The 21,311-nt window shown below is 43.6% G+C and overlaps 1 protein-coding gene across 5 annotated transcripts in view; it reads left to right on the forward strand.

Moving 5' to 3' along the window:
• The window catches only part of Gpat3 (glycerol-3-phosphate acyltransferase 3), a 53,438-nt gene that overhangs the window by 29,413 nt on the left and 2,714 nt on the right, over window positions 1-21,311 (forward strand). For 4 of the 5 annotated variants that reach the window (XM_011249432.2, XM_011249431.2, NM_172715.3 and 1 more), the window contains exons 4-12: window positions 8,113-8,383; window positions 9,241-9,315; window positions 9,883-9,972; window positions 10,849-10,942; window positions 15,026-15,141; window positions 16,566-16,621; window positions 17,224-17,309; window positions 17,995-18,123; window positions 18,356-18,435. In XM_011249432.2, coding sequence (XP_011247734.1) covers window positions 8,113-8,383; window positions 9,241-9,315; window positions 9,883-9,972; window positions 10,849-10,942; window positions 15,026-15,141; window positions 16,566-16,621; window positions 17,224-17,309; window positions 17,995-18,123; window positions 18,356-18,435 — 997 coding nt within the window. Of the gene's footprint in view, window positions 1-8,112; window positions 8,384-9,240; window positions 9,316-9,882; window positions 9,973-10,848; window positions 10,943-15,025; window positions 15,147-16,565; window positions 16,622-17,223; window positions 17,310-17,994; window positions 18,124-18,355; window positions 18,436-21,311 lie in introns of those variants that run through there. The other variant, XM_017320852.2, reaches the window with a different exon arrangement.

The raw sequence follows: 21,311 nt of genomic DNA on the forward strand, positions 1-21,311 counted from the left end.
GTCAGACAATCAGTGCACTTAATTCCATTTTGACGCTTCACTAAATTCATAACATTCGGACAGATTAATAAAAGAAAGTATTTGGGAAAGAGTAAAGTGATTAACAGAAGCTCCAAGAGTCACTGTGAGGCGTGCAGAGCCGGGTGCCCAACTAACCAAGCCCTGAGGGTGACACTTGACTGGTGGCCCAGGGGACTCGTTGGGTCTGGTGAGTCTGGAGCCTAGCCTTGTCATGTTACTGCTAAATCATTGTGGAAAAGGGGATGGGAAAAGGTGGACCGGGGGCCTGCTGATTCCTGTGTAGCTGGTGCAGTGAGTCACACACCAATGTCCACAGCAATTGACATCCAGGAGAAAGATAAGATCGCTGTGTCTCCACAGCTAAGTCACTGACTACCGGGTCGAGCCCTTCCCTCGGCGTTAAGTATTTCTGTTCTTTAATACCGGTGGGACTTCATCTCCTTCCCTCCCCAACTCTAACAAACAGCTGTGCATTGCAGTTGTTTTCTCTCAGTCTGTTTAAAATCAGGCCAAGTGCATCTGTGGGTCAGAAGGAAGTTAGGTTTCTGTAGGGAGGGATGCTTACTCAGACTACAAGAGGGAGGATCCCCTCAGAGCAGGAAAAGGGCTTTGGGATTTGTAGTTGATTTGGGGGTCAGTAAACTCCTCCTCTGTCCCACTTGCTCAATAATTGGGGGTGAAATAGAAGAACAGCATATATAGGAAAGAGTTGGAAATTACAAACACACAGTATATTGTATTTCTAAAAATAGTTACCTTTCATCTAGAGTAGTGGTTCTCACCCTTCCTAATGCTTTGACACTTTAACACAGTTCCTTGTGTTGTGGTGACAACCCATCCCCACCCTTCCCACCCAGGCCTGCCAACAACCACAACACTATTTTCGTTGCTACTTTGTCACCTTAATTTTGCTACTGTTAATTGTAGTGTAAGGGCTAGAGAGATGGCTCAAGCGGTTAAGAGCACTGACTGTTCTTCCAGAGGTCATGAGTTCAATTCCCAGCAACCACATGGTCGCTCACAACCAACTGTAATGGGATCTGATGCCCTTTTCTGATGTGTCTGAAGAGAGCCACAGTGTACTCATACATAAAATAAATAAATGTTTTTTTAAAGAATTGTAATGTAAATCTCTGTGCTTTCAATGGTCTTAGGTGAAGCCTGTTAAAGGGTCTTTCGATCACCAAGGGGTCACAACTCATAGGTTGAGAAACATTGATCTTGATTAAGAAATGGGACATTACCAGTTCTCAGAAGGTTCGAATGCTCTCCTCTTCCACTGGAGAGTATACATCTGACAAGTCCATATCAGATTTACCTTTAAATATTTCCACAAAAACAATGTTAGGATGGGAGATTGCCTACTTATAGGATCCTTTTTGAGACAGGGTCTGGGGTACTGCAGGCTTACCTCACTGTGCAGCTGAGCATGCTGTCAAACTCCTGCCCACCTCGCAGTTGCTGCAAAGACAGACACATGCTATTGTTCAAACATTTACTTTTAGTTACAATTTTAACTTGATGTGTATTCAGGCTCTGCCTGCATCCATGTTGGCTTACCACTTATACCTGGTACGCCAGGAGGCAAGAAGGCAGCATTGGTCCTCCCAAGACTGGAGCTAAAGTGTGAGCCACCAAGGGGGTGCTAGGCTATGCCCTGTGGAAGAGCAGCCATCTCCCTAGCCCATTTTCACTTTTCTCTGATGCTGAGTATCTAACCCACAGCTCTTCGAATGCTAGGCGAGCACTGTACTGACTGAGTTGGCTTCTTGATCAACCAAGGTTTCAGTGAGAGAGTGTTTGGAATAATGGACTTCGCAGTGTTGGTAGGTTAAGGGTCTGCTTATGTGTTAATTGCTACGTCCTCTTTGGGGCTGCAGTAGGCCCGATTTTCTTAATTGGTTGCTTAGAAAGTTCCCTTTATAACTAGGGGGGGGGGGAGAACACTAGTGTGATTTATAACTGGGTAGTTATTCCAAAGGTTCACTCAGCTAATTTAGAGTTAATTATGGTTAAGATGGTTTTAGCTTCTGCCTCCATTTCTACATGCCTTTCACAAGTGGCATTATTTATGTAGGGATGACTTGTTAAAGGCAGAAGGCCATGGGCAGCTTGTGCAATTAATCTCTTGCCTTAGACACAGAACTGGCTCCAATTTTCTTTTCATGCAAGCATGCTCTGTTAGCTCAGTCTAAGCAGTTGGTATAAGGGCAAAGTTCAAATATTCATGACTTTATTTTCTGATACTGAGGTGTAAAATTAAAGGAAAAATTTCCTAGAATCAATCTGTGATAATTTAAGGAGTGTGGGATCTGAAATATCAGGATTAATCTGTTAAAAATAAAGACTCCCTTTAAAAATTATTATTATTTTAATTTATGTGTATGAGAGTTTTACCTGTGTGTATACATCCATGTACTGTGTGTATGCCTAGTCCCCTTGGAGGCCAGAAGAGTGTCAGATCCCCTGGAAGGAGCTATAGATGCTTGTAAGATGGCTATGGGTGCTGGAAATAAAACCTGGATCTTCTAGCAGGGCAGCCAGTGTACTCAGCCACCAAGCCATCTCACCACTGACTCCTAGTTTTCGTTTTTCCTTTCTTTCTTTTTCTTTTTTTCCTTTCCTTTCCCTTTCCTTTCCTTTCCTTTCCTTTCCTTTCCTTTCCTTTCCTTTCCTTTCCTTTCCTTTCCTTTCCTTTCCCTTCCCTTCCCTTCCCTTCCCTTCCCTTCCCTTCCCTTCCCTTCCCTTCCCTTCCCTTCCCTTCCCTTCCCTTCCCTTTCTTTCTTTCTTTCTTTCTTTTTTTGTTTGAGACAGGGTTTCTCTGTGTGGCCTGGAACTCATCTGTAGACCAGGCTGGCCTCGAACCCAGAAATCCGCCTGCCTCTGCCTCCCAAGTGCTGGGATTAAAGGCGTGCAGCATCACTGCCCGGCGACTTCTGGTTTTCTTTTCTTTTTTTTTTTTTTTTAAGATTTATTTATTTACTATATGTAAGTACACTGTAGCTGTCTTCAGATACACCAGAAGAGGACATCAGATCTCATTACGGATGGTTGTGAGCCACCATGTGGTTGCTGGGATTTGAACTCAGGACCTTCAGAAGAACAGTCGGTGCTCTTAACCACTGAGCCATCTCGCCAGCCCGACTCCTGGTTTTCTTTTCTTTTCTTTTTGTTTTTTTAATTAGGTATTTTCCTCATTTACATTTCCAATGCTATCCCAAAAGTCCCTCATACCCTACCCCCCACTCCCCTATCCCCCCACTCCTACTTTTTGGCCCTGGTGTTCCCCTGTACTGGGGATATAAAGTTTGCAAGTCCAATGGGCCTCCTGGTTTTCTTTTTCTTTTCTTTTCTTTTTTTTTTTTTTTTTTTTTTTTTTTTTGGTTTTGTGAGACAGGGTTTCTCTGTATAGCCCTGGCTGTCCTGGAACTCACTCTGTAGACCAGGCTGGCCTGGAACTCAGAAATCTGCCTGCCTCTGCCTCCCGAGTGCTGGGATTAAAGGCGTGCGCCACCACGCCCAGCTTTCTTTTTTTTTTTTTAAAGATTTATTTATTATTATATCTAAGTACACTGTAGCTGTCTTCAGATGCACCAGAAGAGGGCGTCAGATCTCATTACAGATGGTTGTGAGCCACCATGTGGTTGCTGGGATTTGAACTCAGGACCTTCAGAAGAGCAGTTGGTGCTCTTAACCACTGAGCCATCTCTCCAGCCCCCAACCTCCTGGTTTTCTTAATGATAGTGTAAGAATTAATTTTATGGGTGTGTATGAGTAGTAAATTTTAGTCTCCTCTTAGGATACTTTTTTTAGTGTTCAAAGAACTATCTCCATTTTTCTAACCTCTAATTTATCTGGCACACAGATTTTCACTGTAAACTGATTACATTAGTTTTTTTGTGGTTTTTTTTTTTTTCTGTCAGAAGTTTATACTTTGTCAAACTGGATGCATACATTTGACCTACAGTGGTTACCATAGCTCAGGAAGAAGGAGATGTGGTTTGAGTAGAGCTTCCTTTTAGCACCTACTAACAATAGAACTCGCCTTCAGACATTGTGTGTTTATTGATGTTCCACCTTAGGTGGTAGCTGCTCGCTTCTAATACAAACGTCTATATTTCCCTGTTGTGGATATCTATCTATCTATCTATCTATCTATCTATCTATCTATCTATCTATCTATCTATCTATCTCCTGTGTGTTATACATGTGCTCTGCATCCTGGTCAACAAATAAAACACCCTGAGAGATGTAGGAAGCTTATGCGAAAAGATTTGACATGCTCATGTGATGTAGGAGCTTGAGTTGAATCTGGGATCAGGAAGAAAATTGGTTTAAAGGATCTTATTGGAACATTGTGAAAATCTGAACCGGGAAGATTAGGCACCGGCCTTGCACTAGTGCCAAGCTCTTTGATTTCGACACGTTCGTTCTTGTTCTTGTGTCCTGGAGAAATGGCTGTTGGGAGGTAAAGAACCTGCTGCCTACAACTCCTTATGGGTGGGCCAGAAAGAGTTAGGTTTATACACAGAGCTGGAACAACAAGCGATTGTGGCAGAAGGGAGGTGGTTAGTAAGTCGGGGTGGGTGGCACCTCTGCACAGCCTTTCTATGAATTGTATGTTTTATAACAGATCTTCTCTGAGTGAGTCCCCGAGTCATAATCTGGATGTTTGCTTCTCCACAGTGCTGAATTGTTTCCCAGTACAGTTATACTAATTATATTCCTGCTTCTTCCTGTCCTCCAAGCACTTGGTATTATCCTATGGTGGTAGATTTGACCCCATCTCTGGGTATAGTAAAGATGAACGTCTTTCGAGTATGGAGTCAAAGGCTACATTCTTACTCTGTTCACAGCCTTTTCTCTTACTGAGCTTTGAAGTTCATTTCTCCCCTGATTTTATTTTATACGTCTTAGCATATTCTACAAATTCGTTCTTTGTTGATTTTGTGCCGTCACGGCTGTCCACATACTTTTGAAAGATGCTTAACTAAAAATATAGGATTGTGTTACATTTTGCTGGAGTTGGCAGGGAACAAACTAGGTCCTGGGGCAGAGGAAACACTGCCTATCAGGTGTGTGGGTCTGGGAGGCTTGGCAGAGCTCCCCTCCTTTAGCTCAGTTGCGTAGTGAACTCCAAGTTGAGTTAGCCCATTTTGGCCTTTCTGAGAAAGGGTATTTTAAGGAGGTGTATCTATTGTCCCTGGTGTATTTCATTCAGAGATTTACTGAATAGCTTGTGCTTTCTTCCCCTTGTAGCTGTTTAAGAAATCTGTATATTGCTAAATAATGAAACTGTTGCACTGCTAAGGGTTGGCCATTCCTTGGATAGAGTGCTCTGTTTGAGTGCCATTGCAGAGCCCATGGAGCAAGAGGATGACTTGGTAGGGACACTGCCTTGGACCATCCACTGGCACCAATTAAAAGCAAGAAAGAGTTGACCTACCTTTAAAAAAAAAAGGCAACCCAATACACATTCAAGAGCTTGTTTTATTGTTCTAACTATTTTGATTAACTTTATTGTTATAACTAAGTTATTAGATTAAACAATTAGGCAAAGCCACAAACATTCTCTTTGTCTCTCTCTGTCTCTCTCTGTCTCTCTGTCTCTCTGTCTCTCTCTCTCCCCTCTTAGGTTCCAAAGTGAAACTAAAAATGTTTCCTTTTTGCTATATAAAAGACGCCCACCATGGAGCTGGTGACTGTCTTAAACCCAGCCTGGCTCTCAATTTCAAGTCATTCTTCCTTCGCCCCCTGTTGTGTCCAGAACCCAGAGCAGCTGGGATTTGACCTGACTGGGGCTATGTAGAAAGGACAGACACGTGGACAGACATACAGAAAGCTTGGTCTGATGGAGGGAAGCTACTAGGCGACAACCACACAGGGAACCTCAGGGCATTGGTTATTTTGTGCAGCACAGGAAGGAGTTAGCTAGTCTTGGTAGTGGGGCTCCATAGTCAGTCCCAGGTTGCTGTCCTCTGGGAGGAGAGAGTGGTTGCCAGTGTTAACACACACTGGCCAACCCTTGGGCAGAGAAAGGCTTTCTATCCTCTGAGCCTCACACCAGGAAGGCTTCTTCAGCGTCCGCAGATCCTGCAGCGTTGGTGTCCTTGACATAGCTGTGGGCACGCCAGCAGAACACACACACTAAGGACTTCCTGGGCTCTGCACACTCCCCCAGTGCAACCTGCTGTTATTCCTTCAGAAAATCAAAAAGAAAAAGAAATATCCCAGTGTCTCCATTTCTGGTAAACTTGGCTTTGAAAACCTCAATTATTTTCTTTATGGAAAATAGTCTCAGTAGAGAAGAAAATCTAATGCCATTGCTCAAAGAGAACCATGGTTTTTTTTTTTTTTTTCCCTTGTGTTTTTTCCTACATAAGTACATTTCATTGCTTTAGATACGTTTTTTTTTATTATGTATTTTCCTCAATTACATTTCCAATGCTATCCCAGAAGTCCCCCACACCCTCCCCCCCCACTCCCCTATCCACCCATTCCCATTTTTTGGCCCTGGCGTTCCCCTGTACTGGGGCATATAAAGTTTGCCTGTCCAATGGGCCTCTCTTTCCAGTGATGGCCGACTAGGCCATCTTTTGATACTATCGTTCCAATTTTAGTATATGTGCTGCCGAAGCAAGCACTAGATATGTTTAAGCTCTTGTCTTTTTTTACTTGATACTGGAGCCTCATAACAGTGGTGCTGTGCATCACTTTCTGTGTAGAGTGCTACAGTGAATGTCTTCCCTACATCTCTTAGGAAACATCCTAAGAGTAGGATTTCTAGTCCTCAGCAGAACTCTAGTCCTTTCCTGGTGAGTCACTTTTAAAACCAGTTGCAAGTCATTCCATTTTACATAGGGAGATATGAGAGTTCTGGTATCATTTCAGTCACCAGACTTTATCATTGACACAAAAGTATCTATTTAACAAAGTATCTATTAAAGTATCTACTCACTAAAGTATGTATTTAACACTGTTACGTGACATGTATCAATCCAGTTGTGCTTTGCTTGTTTTTCTGAAACAACTTGATTTGAGACAGGGTCTCATGTAGCTCTGGTTGACCTGAAATTCACTTTGTAGACCAGACCTCAAACCCATAGAGATCTGTCTGCCTCTGTTTCCTGAGGGCCTGTATTAAAGGCATGCACTGCCATACCTGGCTGTATTTTTCTTCCTTTCCTTTTTCCTTTTCTTTTTCCCCTTTTCCTTTTCCTTTTCCCTTTCCCCCTTTCCTTTCCTTTCCTTTCCTTTCCTTTCCTTTCCTTTCCTTTCCTTTCCTTTCCTTTCCTTTCCTTTCCTTTCCTTTCCTTTCCTTTCCTTTCCTTTCCTTTCCTTTCCTCTCCTCTCCTCTCCTCTCCTCTCCTCTCCTCTCCTCTCCTCTCCTCTCCTCTCCTCTCCTCTCCTCTCCTTTCTATTCCTTTTCTTCCTTTCTTTCTTCTTCTTTTTTAAAGATTTATTTATTTAATGTATGTTAAAATTTTATTTATTTAATGTATGTAGCTGTACAGATGGTTGTGAGCCTTCATGTGGTTGTTGGGCATTGAATTTTAGGACCTCTGCTCACTCTGATCAACCCCGCTCACTCCAGTTAGCCTGCTCACTCGTTCTAGCCCAAAGATTTATTTATTATTATACATAAGTATACTGTAGATGACTTCAGATGCACCAGAAGAGGGTGTCAGATCTCATTACAGGTGGTAGTGAGTCACCATGTGGTTGCTGGGATTTGAACTCAGGACCTTCGGAAGAGCAGTCAGTGCTTTTACCAGCTGAGCCATCTCACCAGCCCCTGCAGTTTCCTTATTAAGTAACTTCAGGGAGTACCGAGGATTGAACTGAGGGCCTTAGACATGCTAGGCCAGCATTCTGTTATTTTTATGAAGTCACTGGGTGGAGGCTGTCTGAGGGAAGAGATGAAGTCATAACATCTCCTCGGACAGCTGCTGCTCTAACATCTCCGTGTCGTTCACTAAGCTTGTTTTCTGTATTCTGTGCAGTTAACGTTGCTGCTGCGGTCAATTGCTCTGTGCTCCATTGCTCTGTGCTCCAATGGCATCTTCTCATGTCCTGATCCTTTCTTTTAAGGTATTATCCAAAGAGATGAGTCACCCATGGAGAAAGGGCTCTCTGGTCTTCGAGGAAGGGACTTCGAGCTCTCTGATGTGTTCTATTTCTCCAAGAAGGGGTTGGAAGCCATTGTGGAGGATGAAGTGACCCAGAGGTTCTCCTCCGAAGAGCTAGTATCATGGAACCTCCTCACACGAACCAATGTCAACTTTCAGTACATCAGTCCAAGGCTCACCATGGTGTGGGTGCTGGGTGTCCTAGTGCGCTATTGCTTCCTGCTACCTCTGAGGTAAAGTCACCTGCCTGCTTCAATGATGTACTTATTATTCAGTTTAGATTTCCTTCTCATCATGCATTTAATGGCTGCTCAAGAGTATTGTGGAATGGGGCAGCGTGTTAACTATCTATACCTTTTACATTGTTTTTTTCTTTCAAATGAAGATGTGCATTCAAAACTTTTTCTCTCTTTCTGTGTGTGTGTATGAGAGAGAGAGAGAGAGAGGGAGAGAGAGAGAGGGAGAGAGAGAGAGAGAGAGAGAGAGAGAGAGAGAGAGAATGTGTGTGTGTGTGTGTGTGTGTGTGTGTGTGTGTGTTCTTTCGTGTCCTAACACTGGCTTAGACTGTCTTTGGGAATTGTCGCAGTTATAATAAACAGGGAAATTGAGGACTGCATATATACTATTGCTAGATGCCTAACCCAGTGCTCCCAAAGCCTGAAGATACATGGGATTATCCATTGACATTTGGAAAGGAAATGCTAGAACCTTTAATTAGATTCCCCCCTACCCCATTTAAACATTTTTTTTTTTGAGACAAGCTCTCATGTAGCCCAGGATGGCCTTGAACTTGATATGCAGCCCAGAATGATCTTGAATGCCCAATTCTCCTGCCCTTGTCTCCCAAGTGCTGAGATTAGTATTTATTAGAACTGCCACTTTTTTTCTCTTCCTCTCAAAATGTATCATAGAACAATCTACAGAGTCATGTCAGCCCTGGCAAATTCACCAACCCTTCTCATTGCTGCACCATACACCGCAATGCTCGACAAGGTGCAGTTTCACAGTTGACGAGCCTGCCAGTGGCTTCTTTAGGCTCTGGTCCTACCACCAGGCGAACGTTTGCTGTAGCCTTTCTTTTCTCTTTCAGGGTCACCCTGGCTTTCATTGGGATCAGCTTGCTGATTATAGGAACTACACTGGTTGGCCAGCTTCCAGACAGCAGGTGACGTGTCTCCTTCCATCCAGCCATAAGTAGGACTGTCTTCTTTTTCTAGCTGTGTCCACAAAGCTAGAGTTTGTAGGTTTCTCATTAATTTTTTGGTCTAAAGCGATTTCTGGGAATTCTTACTTCATCTTCGTAGCCTTTATTTGATTTTTCACCATACTTTGGTTCAGACTAGAAGTGTTTATGCAAAGGAGAAATGAGGGGATAAAAGAAAGTGGAGTGAGGGAGGGAGAGAGCCTCAGACCCAGAGGGAGGGAGAGAAGAGAGCCTCAGACCCAGAGGGAGGGAGCGAGCCTTGCCACTTGCAGCCTGGAAGAACCCCAGTTGCCCTTGGTGAAGACTGTCTTACAGTCCAGCAGAGTGGACACTAGGTCCTATTAGCTTTGTCTGATTCTCCTGGTACACTTGGGCCTTTAATAGCAAACGCATGGATGAAACAAGCATCAAACCGCTGCTCAGTGTAGCTGAACCCAGGCTGCCGCTGTGAAGGGCACACTGGAGCGGTTTCTGTGTTTCTTAGGAGTACCGAGAACAAATCATGAAAATGATTTCTTTTTCCTTCAGCCTCAAAAACTGGCTGAGTGAGCTGGTGCATCTGACCTGCTGCAGGATCTGTGTTCGGTCCCTATCTGGCACCATCCATTACCATAACAAGTGAGTGTCTGGTCCATGGCTGGCCCCGCCCTCCCACATCCTTCGGACAGATCCAGCCGGCACACAGGAGATCTGAGAACTTACTCTGTGTTCACCATTGCTTTCGAGGTGTCTCAGACATAACAAACCACTGTGCTTTCAGAAGGAATATGATAATTAACATTGAGTGGTGTTCAGAGACACAGCGGTGCTGAGTGGGGTGCGCTTCTCTCATTGATGATTCTTGGGATGTGGGCACTGCTCTTATTGGATAGATGAATAGTGGACAAGACCTTGCTACATAGCCCTCGCTGTCTTGGAGCTCATTAAGTAGCACCGGCTAGCTTCGGACTTGTGGCGATCCTCTTACAGAGCTTGGCCTCCAAAGTGCTGAGACTGCAGATTCCAGCCACCCTGCCTGGCAACACCATAACTGTACAAGTTCCAGAGCAAGCTCTTTCCATCCTGACCAAGTCTTTCTGTCTCATTTATAGGAAGGAACATTGTGTCATTTGGTTGACCAGGTGTTTATAAACAAAGGGCTTCATAAATTTTTTAAATTGGTGGTGGACATAGTCATCCTAGCATCTGGGGGGGTCCAGGCAAGAGAATCAGGTGTTGAAGGCCGGTCTTAGCTTGAGACCTACAAGAGATCCTGTCTCAACAACATAATATCTTACTAAGAGCCATCCACATAAATCAAAAGTAATTCATAAGTCAAACGTGAATTATAGAGAGAATGTCATAGTCCCTCACCCAACTCATCATACTACGTGCGAGTAATGTTTTCAGGTGTGTAGGGCCTATGTACCTTAAATAAGACAAGTCTATGCACACCGTTCTCTAGACTAGCGAGCGTTTTCCGAGGTGTAGTACTTACCGTTGTTTTAATTGCAGGCAGTACAGACCCCAGAAGGGAGGTATCTGTGTCGCCAATCACACCTCTCCCATTGATGTCCTAATCCTGGCCACCGATGGATGTTACGCCATGGTAGGAATAGCTCACTGGTGTTTCATGTGTGCGAGCTTGCTGGATGCAAACTAGAAAGTCTCTCTCTCTCTTTTTTTTAAAAGATTTTTTTATTATTATACTTAAGTGCACTGTAGCTGACTTCAGATGTACCAGAAAAGGGCATCAGATCTCATTACAGGTGGTTGTGAGCCACCATGTGGTTGCTGTGATTTGAACTCATGACCTTCAGAAGAGCAGTCAGTGCTCTTAACTGCCGAGCCATCTCACCAGCCTGAGAGTCCATCTCTTATTAGAATTTTGGCTGAGACATAGCTGTGCAGGCAGACAGTATATTTACACGAGGAACAAACGATGCAAAGAAAATTGCCATGATAGCCGAGGTGGTGGAGCACCTTCCTGAAACACAGCCTCCTTTGGCAGAACGTTGTAAAGTTGATTTCATCTTGCTCTGAACATCCCAGCCAGTGTTTAATTATACTGCAAAAATTAAAGTCATTCTCTTCAGAGATCCCTGCCAGCCAATTAGTTCTCTCTTCAGAAAGATAAGTGCAATTAAGAGCAGAACCTGTTTCTTTAATGAGAATCTGGCAAGGAAGCCAGAGCATTTGTGCCACAGACCAGTTTTCAGATTTTTGTCTGTAGCCTCCAAAGAAGAAGAGAAAGGAAAGAACAGAAAATTTAACAACCACAGAGCCTATGGCAAAACCACATCCCCAAGTGCACTTTGCTGGGCACAAAGAGAAACCACATTCCGGGCTTCCCCTATATCTTGTTCTCTGTGGTTCTAACAGTTGGCTTTGGCATTTCCTCTGCTGGGCAAAGGAAGCTCAGAGGCTGACTCGACTCCCCTTTTCTGCTTGCTGGTTAAATGTGATCCTGAGGTGGTGTGTGGACAGGATGGTTGGATGCAGGTCCCTGGGTTCTCCTAGCCTCGCAGTTGTGGGTTGGGCTATGAGGATGGTATGCTCACTGGTCAGTTTTCCAGGCTGGGGGTGGTATGGGATGCTTTTCTGGGAGAGCCTTTGCAGGCTTTTAGGTGTGTGCCGTGAGTGGGACTGCCAGTGTGTATACTGGCTTTCACTACCCATGGGTTGTGTCTTAGTTAGGGTTTCCATTGCTCTGACCAGACACCATGACCAAGACAGCTCTCATAAAGACAGCATTTAGTTGGGGCTGGCTTACAGATTCAGAGGTTCAGTCCATGATCATCAAGGTAGGAGCATGGCAGTGTCCAGGCAGGCACATTGCAGGCAGAGCTGAGAGATCTACATCTTCATCTGATGGCTGCTAGGAGAAGATAGACTGGCTTCCAGGCAGCTAGGACTAGGGTCTTAAAGCCCATGCCCACAGTGATACACTTCTAACAAGGCCACACCCACTCCATCAAGGCCACACCCACTCCATCAAGGCCACACCCACTCCAACAAGGCCACACCACATTCAATGATGCCACTCTCTAGGTCAAGCATATTCAAACTACCAGTTTGTATGGCCAACAAGGCCTTGTGAAAGTTTTCCACTTACTGGTACATGTTTGATATATGTAAAATTGTGAGTTCCATGGCTTCAGATGTGGCCCAGCTGTAGAATGCTTGCCCAGCACGTATGAAGCCCTGGGATCTATCCCCAGTACTGTCAGAAAAACCAAACCAAACCGTCTAACACAAATGTAGAAGCTGCGCACGATGGCATATTCTTATAATCCTAGCATTCAGGGAGAGAGAGAGAGAGAGAGAGAGAGAGAGAGGCAGGAGGATAGCTGTAAGTCTGAAGCTACCTTGACTACATAGCAAGTTCCAGGACAGTCAGGGTTACACGGTAAAACCCTGACACACACACCGCTTTCTCCACCAAAGTAAGGAAGGTGAAATAAAGTCTTCAGAACACATAACTTTCAGACAAGTACATCGTAATACATCACTGCTTTGTGTAATCCAGCTGTTTGAACCCAAGGGATTTTTTTTTTTGTCACCTTCTGGAAAAGAGATGAGAATTGGTTGTCCTTTTATAGGTTAGGAATCAATCAATAGTTATATACTTTGTAAAATAAGACTGTAAAACGACGCACACATGTGTCATGAAAACAATTCTGCATGCTATTTCAGTAATTAGGCATCCCTTTCAATGGTCACCCAAGGCAGCCCTCAGGGGAGCACCTCAGGGGAGTACCTCAGGGGAGCACCTCAGGGGAGCACCTCAGGGGAGCACCGGCCCTCAGGGGAGCCTTAGCACCGGCCAGGACACGTGGTATCGACCATCCACTGTATTTGATTTTCTCTACGACACAGTTAAGTTGGTCCTGTGATTTCATTGCAGACGGGAAGGCAGACACCTCCTAGGCAGACACCTCCTAGGCAGCCGGATCTGTCTCGTGCTGAGTCCTGCAGATGGGGTCATTTGTAAGGACCAGAATTTATTGGCTCACTATAGGATGAAGACTCAAATGTCAAGACCTCTAGGGAAGATTTCAAGAACAATGTTTTTGTCTTAATCTCAGCTGTGGGCAGGGGGCAGCTTTGCAGCAGCTGACCATGATTTACCTTATATTCTAGCAGAGACGTGGTTTTGCCAGCTGCAGATAGTTTCTGTGGTTGTGTGACATTGGGGATTCTGGGACTTTTCAGCGGGTCTATAAATGTGAGGGCCCTGAGAGGCAGGGTGGGTGGGTTGGTTGTAGTTTGTTAGTAATCTTGCTCAAAGAAGGAACAAGAAGAAAGACATTAGATTTATGGCTCTCTCTCCCCTCTCTCCTTCTTTCTCTCAGTGATAGGGGGTGAAATGGGAGATGGGGTGGGCTTAAGGGCAGGGAAAAGTAGTAAAAGTTAGCAACAGAAGGCATTGGATTTTCTATATCTAGGCAGCAGTTACAAGTCCTCTGCAAGAGCAGTGAGTGCTCTTAACTGCTGAGCCATCTGTTTAGCTTCAGCAAGAGCCCATTGACAGTGGCTTTAATTTGCTCATTTGAGCAGAGCTGTCATCCAGACCCTTCATATTAGGTCCTTTCTCCAACACTGCTGTACTGGGAACTGAGTTTCTGGTGCATGAGTTCCAGGGGACATGTTCAAACCGTAGCACCTGGTTAATTATGATTTGGGTTTCTGAGACCACACCCATTTCTTCTGTTCTCTGGCCAACAAAGAATTGATTATAATACACTTGAAACTGATGACCTCAGACTGTTGTTGGTCTCTTCCTTTGTAGGTTCCCAAGGTTGTACTCAATTATTTCTTCTTGAAAGGCTAAAAAGTACAAATGCATTATCTAGCCCAAAAGACAGCATGCTCACCTGTTCTTTTGTCTTTGTCATTTAACACTCTGTTCTGGAAGTCAGCCCTCCTTATCTGTCCTATGGCTCAGATTCGACCTCTGGTCAGCTGTACAATACTCTGTTGTAGATATGCATGTGTATACGTGTGTGCTTGCACACATACACATGCACACATGCACATGCACACACATATACACGTACCTCACTATCATCGACACTATTGTTTATCCATTTGTTTATATCCATTTAAACACTTAGGCAGTTTTCAATATTTTGCAATAATAAACTATCATAGCTCATAATTTTTTGAGAATATATTTTCACTTTATTGATGTTGTATTTCCAGGGAGAGTTCCTAGATGAGAAATAATTGAAATGAAGGATATTTGAATATGTAATCTTGAGAGCTGTTAAATGTCTTCCTTATTTCTTCCCGAAAGCAAGGCGTGAGAGTGTCCTCCCAAAGCTTTGAATCAGGGTGCGCTGTCAAGCGCTTAATCCTTGTTACTTGGATGCATTTAAAATCATAGCTCAATGTAGCTCTAACTTTTATTTCCACAATCTTGATGTGGTTGAGGGATCTCTGCTCTTCATTCAGAGTTCCAGCACAGCCAGTGGAGAAAAGTGAGCTGAACTTACAGTGTGCTGATGAAGAGCACATTTTTGGACTCTTGGTTGGCTTTGCCAACCCTTTGATTAGCTTTACGACTTACCCATCAGCAGAAGGCAACCAGCCTTTGCCTTGAGTGGAGACTAGGAATGCACTGGAAAGACCCCTAGCTTTGCTTGGTGGCCAGGCCTTTATGTTTTCCTGTTTCTCCTGATCCTTCTAGGTTGGGCAGGTTCACGGTGGATTGATGGGGATCATTCAGAGAGCCATGGTTAAGGCTTGTCCTCACGTCTGGTTTGAGCGCTCAGAAATAAAGGACAGACATCTAGTGACTAAGAGGTAAATGACAAGGTTCCTTGGCCTTTGTTGGAATAACAGAAAAGCTGATTGACTTGGGTCTTTTAGTCAAAAGAATGGAGGGGGGTGGGTGTTATTAAAATGGGAACAGAATCATGCAAAGCTGTGTTTGCAACTGTATTTGTCTGCAGTTCATAGGAGTGATGTAAGAATTCTGTAGTCTGGGGGATAGATGGCTGCATAGAACCAGACTGGAAAGCTCAGCTGTTCTGTGTTGCTATGACTTAAGTAGGGAACAATCACTGAACTTTTAAAGTTTAAAATTACTACCTTGAGGGTTAAAATAATTGATAATTTAATTGCTGAATAAATTTTTGACTGTTTTTTTGCTGGATGTCCACTGTCACTTGAATCCACTTACCAGAGTGATAATCATTGATGGACCTTCCTGTTGCCATCACAAGACACAAGAGGACATCAACTTCCTGGGGGAAAGGCTTATGGGCTCACAGTTCTGGTGTAGTCAGTGTGTGGTCCCTTGGCTCTTCTGCATAGGCTCACGGCTGTGCAGTAAACTAAAAGTCTGTGGCAGAGGAAATCTGTTCTCTTCATGGGGACAGGGGAACACACAGAGTGGAGGGACAGGGTCTCAGTTTTTCCATCAAGGGCAGGTACCCAGTCTGTCTTCTCACCTCTATCTCCTAAAGGCTCACAGGTAGCCGCTGAACTGTGAACACATGGCTGCAGAGAGAACATCCAAACTACAAGTGCTCTTTATGGAAAGGAAAGGAGGGAGTCTTTGTCTGGGGCTCTGCAGAGATGGACCCACTAAGACAAAGCTGGGGAAAAGCTTTCCCTAGCAGGGTTCTGATCACTGCTTTAGGCATGCAGGGATGGCCCACCTTCCTCGTGAAAACCCTTTTTCTTTCCCAGGCTGGCCTTGACTTGTGATATCCTCCTATCTCATCCTCTTGGGAGCTGGGATTACTATAACTGACTTATGGTATTCTGTTTCATAGGGAAGTTCACCCTGACACATTTCAGGCCTTTTTCACTTAATGGCCATAGCACACACAGACTAGTATGCTCAGAAGTCCCTTTTTTTTCCATACAAGGAACTATGAACACATGGCCGTCCAGAGAGTAGATGGAAGACTTGGGCTTGGTAGTGATTACTTGTAGTCTCAGTTCTTGGGAAGTGAAACAGGAAGGTCAGGAGTTGGAGTTCATTCTTTGCTACATAGCCAAGTTCAAGGTCAGCCTGAGCTAATGAGACCTTGTTACAAACCAACAAAGTAGCTGAAGTCACCACTTCACTCAGAATTAGAGAAAATGGGAGTGTGCCAATTTCCATTCTTCACTTGTCCTTTTATCTCTTATTTCTCTTCTTAAGGTTTTTTTTTTTTTCTATTAGCAGGAGGTGAAGAACAAGGTTTTTTAAGGTAGAATCTTTTTTTTTCTTACAGATTAAAAGAACACATTGCTGACAAGAAAAAGTTACCCATTCTAATCTTCCCAGAAGGTAAGAATAGTGACTACTAAGCAAGCTTCACAAGCCTTCTATGGAACGGTCTCCCTTATCTGAGAGGAGGGGCTATCTTCTCATTTCCTGCTTTCTGATGAGTCACAGAGCCTATTTGATTTTTAAAGTAATTTTTCCATAAAGGTATTAAACAGCATTGGCTATGACTATTTAGCTGTGAGATGCATTGAAATTACCAGCTGCTGTGATGGAGGTGTTGCTGAGCTTTTAAGGCACATTGAAATTACCAGCTGCTGTGATGGAGTTGTTGCTGAGCTTTTAAGGCAAAGTGAGAGTTTGCAGTTAAAATTGCTCAAGTTTTTATTTATTTAATTTTTTATTCTGTAAGCAAGCATTGACTTGCCAAGTGGCAGTAAAGTATGTACCGTATGTTTTAAATGATAGAAAACTAATTCCTGGGCCAGTAGGTGAGGGAGATTGCCTGAATTCAAGTTCTGGGACCCACAAGGTAGACAAAGATGACGGCTCTCTTACGTTGTCCTCTGACCTCCAAATACACGCACACACATAGAAAATGTATCCATCTTTAAAGCAAATCCCTTTAAAACTTGTTTTTAAAATGTGACTCACTTCCTTAACAGGTACTTGCATCAACAATACTTCAGTCATGATGTTTAAAAAGGGAAGCTTTGAAATCGGAGGAACCATCTATCCAGTGGCCATAAAGGTAAAGCTAAAGGGTTTTTTGTTTTTGTTTTATGTTTTGGTGAGGGGGGGAGCATTTGAGTGTTAAGTTTATAACTTTCTTTATTTGATATCGTTACAAATTTAAAACTTGCAGGAATGAAAAACACTTGTGTATTTCCCTCCTTTGGCTCTTTGTATGGGTACATTTTGTGCTCAATCTAGATATATAATTGAAAATTGATAGACAGATGCTAGATACATGCATAGATAGGTGATAGATGATATATGTAGATGCGGAGATGGTAGGTTGGGACTTAGATACAGAGATAGGTAGACAGGTAGATGCATGGATATAGAAAGACAGATAGCTGATAGGGTAGATGGACCGACAGACAGCATGACTACATGGAGGTTGTATAAGGACACAGGGGTGGGCTAATCTGATTGATCTCTGCTTTCTTTGGATTTCTAGTTAAGTGTGGAGTCACATGTTTCAGAACCATGTAAAGAGCTCTCTCTGTGTAGCACTCTGGGTGGGCTCTTTAGCAAAAGACATTAGAATTGGCTTAGTTCTTGTGAAAAATTCTATCAAGTGAAGTGAATTCTCCTGGGGTCTGAGGGTGCCATTTGTCTCACCTCCTAAAAAACACTGATTTGGAAGAGAGACCAATGTGGAATTCACAGCTGGGATGTGGGATGCCTCATCTTTTTTTTTTTTTTCTCAGTATAACCCCCAGTTCGGCGATGCCTTCTGGAACAGTAGTAAATACAACTTGGTGAGCTACCTGCTTCGAATCATGACCAGCTGGGCCATTGTCTGCGACGTGTGGTACATGCCTCCCATGACTAGAGAGGTATGGCTTAGATAATGTTCAGTCTTTGATTTATTCAATCAGAAGGCAAAAAAGCCTTTGTCTAGAACTTTGGGTATCTCCATTCCTCCCATCATGCCTTTCTTCTTTCTTAGCAATGAACTGCTTCTTAATGTTGTATTTAGTATTGTAAAATGAATAAAAAGGGTTATGAGATACTTTAAGGCGTTTAAAAGCTTCATACCCAAGATGTGTAACTTTTTCCTTTAACCAGGAAGGAGAAGACGCAGTTCAGTTTGCAAACAGGGTAAAATCCGCTATCGCTGTACAAGGAGGGCTGACGGAACTTCCCTGGTAAGAGACCTCTCAGAAGAACTGTGTTCTTTTGTAAAAAAATCTTATTTAACATAATCATACTAGTTTGCTATAGACTTAGGAATGTAATAAAGACTAAAATAAGGTAGAAGCTTTTCTCTCCCACTTAAGTATGGGAGTCCAGGCTGGCATAAGCTTAGCCTTTATTTGTATACGAAACTCACTATGTGCTCCCACCTTATGGTCCAACATGGCAGTTCCATTTCCCCAGTGTGCACAGCAAGTGACTGGCTGCCGGGATTAGAAAAAGGGCACACCCATCTCCATAGGCACCTACACTGGAAATTGTACATGACATTCAAACTAATCTGTTTGCTGCTGCAAGTCATGGGATGGCCGTGAGCCACAAAGGAAACTGGGTACTACTGTAGGGTAACATTTGCTGGATGACTGTGTTGTTAGGTAGAGTGAAGAAGAAAGAAGAGGGGAGCCTGGGTTTGGGGGCCGGGCCGGGTGCGTTTCACTCTCACTGTATTAGAAACTAAGAACTAGAAGAGGGGAAGGAAGCGACATTGATAGGAAACTATAGCTTCCACATTTTAAAAGTTTTAGTCTGAGGAAGATTAATGTGGGTGTCTTGTATAAGCCAGTGTGGGCTGTCATAGCACAGAACCATAGACTAGCGTCCTCACAAACTTTGTTTCCTCCAAGTTTGAAGGTCAGTGCTCAGTGAGGGTTCTCCCTGTGTTTCTGAAGCCTGCTTCCTTCAGTGGCTCACATGACCTTTTCTTTGCGGGGGTGCGGGGCGGGGGGGGGGGGGGGAGCAAGCACCCTAGTGTCTCTTGTTATAATGGTGCTAAACTCACCACAAGGGCCCCACCCCTTTGACCTCTGCAACCCTAAAGTCCTCATTGTCAAATGTTGTCCCACTGGGGTTTGGCTTTACCTTATAAGCCAGTGAGGATAGGACTATTGGGAGAAAAACAGTGAGCAGTGAAGTTCGCCATACCACTTTGTTGGAGGAGGTAATTGGTTATCAGTGGTCTATCACCAAATAGTCCGTATTTTAAGCCCAGCAAGTTCAATGAAATCTCTGTGAGCTTTTTGGATGTTTCACAACACTTTCTATAGTGAGTTCAGTTGAGGTCTTTGCAATGATGTTTTCTGATTTGGTTGCTGTGTCATTAGCAACCAAGAATATCCTCTGCTTGGGGGCTCAAGATTATTTGGGGACTACTTCTTCAAAGATGAGCTGGCTAGAATTTTGTATTCTTTTATCCAACGGTAGGACATATCACTAGAATATATTTTGTTCATTCACCTATCTTGAAGACAGTTAATTTATACCACACTAGTGTTTTTCTGGCAAAAAAAAAAAAAAAAGGTGCTTATTTTTTTTTGACAAGTCACTAACTTTTAGAGCAAAAGGCCACTTTTAGAAGTTATTATGCTAATTAGCTAAACTTTGGAAATTGATGGGAGATGAAAGTAGCTGGAAGTTTGTAGGTTAGATGCCAGATGCCAGCAGCTGATTTGCTCTAAGCTGCAGGCTAAGATGAGAATCTTACATTGTGAAATCTGTTCTGCAAGTGTTAAACTGTAACACCAACATCACAACATTGTGTGTTAACCTGTAACATTGTAACATTACAACACAACACTCCAGGCTTCCCTGAAGCTAAACTTGTCTTAGTGATTCTTCAGGTCCGTGGGTGAAGCTGTCTTCCTCTTTCCTCTTCTTAAAATCTCCTTTTTTCCCAATGCTTCCTCTTACCTGACAGGCTAACCATGTTGTTGCTTTGAAGCTATTATGAAAAGCATGTGGCTGGCTCTGTGGCTGGCTGAGATGCAGGAACAGAAGTGCACATTTAGAGAGAGATGGTGTGGAAAGTCAGCCTCAGGTTAGACTCACCATCAGATTCACTTAGCATCTGTCAACAATGATCTTTTCCCTCTAATCCTAGTATTGAGAGACAGGGGCAGGAGAACTCCTCTGAGTTCCAGGCCTACCTGGGGTGCATAGTGAATTTTAGGCTAGCCTGGGCTACAGAGTAAGAACTTGTCTCACAGAAACAAGACAAACCTTTCAAACTTTCCTCTTTTTACTGAATCATATGCTGTTTTATAAATAAGAACTTTGAACTACCTGGCCTATTTTTCCAAAGGGAAGAGCCGTCCTACCTTCCTGGGTGTATTTTTCATTCAGCTGCTGAGTGTGAGTGAACCCATCCATCTAGGCTGATTTCTTTGCATGTGAATGAGAACTGCTGTGATATTTGGGGAGAGTTTTTGGGTTTTTTTGGTTGTGTTTGTTTTTCCTTTGGTTTTTCGAGACAGGGTTTCTCTGTGTAGCCCTGGCTGTCCTGGAACTCACTCTGTAGCCTCAGACCTGCCCGCCTCTGCATCCTGAGAGCTGGGACTATAAGATGTGTGCCCCCACACCTGGCTTTTTGCTGCATGATCTCATTAAGCTGGTTATTAGGTAGCTAAACCTTTGGAAAACAACTAAGATTCGCGGTTCCTGAAGTGGGGCATTTGCTGGAACTTTGAAGCCTTAGAGGTGAGAGATGATAGCTGGGCTGTGTCACTGGGTAGCTAGGAAAAAGAATCGTCCAGTAGTGATCCCGGGAGTCTTAGGAACAGGTTCTGTTCTGAACAGCAGCAGTTTGGTTTGGGCCTTTATTTCTCACTGTTCAAAATGTATGTAAATGCTAAGAATAGTTAGAGGTAGCTCGTTTGGAGGGGGGAAAAAGGCTTATGTGCACAATTCTGAGGACCTGGCCACAGCCAATAATTTTATTTCATGGAAACTTCCCGTAACCGAGCCCTGTAAACATCCGTGGACTGTGGTGCATTTTCAAGTTGCAGGCCGTGCTTTAGGCTTGGCCCAATGAGCCTGAACACTGCACTGGCTC

Source organism: Mus musculus, chromosome 5 (assembly GCF_000001635.26).
Source record: "Mus musculus strain C57BL/6J chromosome 5, GRCm38.p6 C57BL/6J".
Classification (NCBI taxonomy): domain Eukaryota; kingdom Metazoa; phylum Chordata; class Mammalia; order Rodentia; family Muridae; genus Mus; species Mus musculus.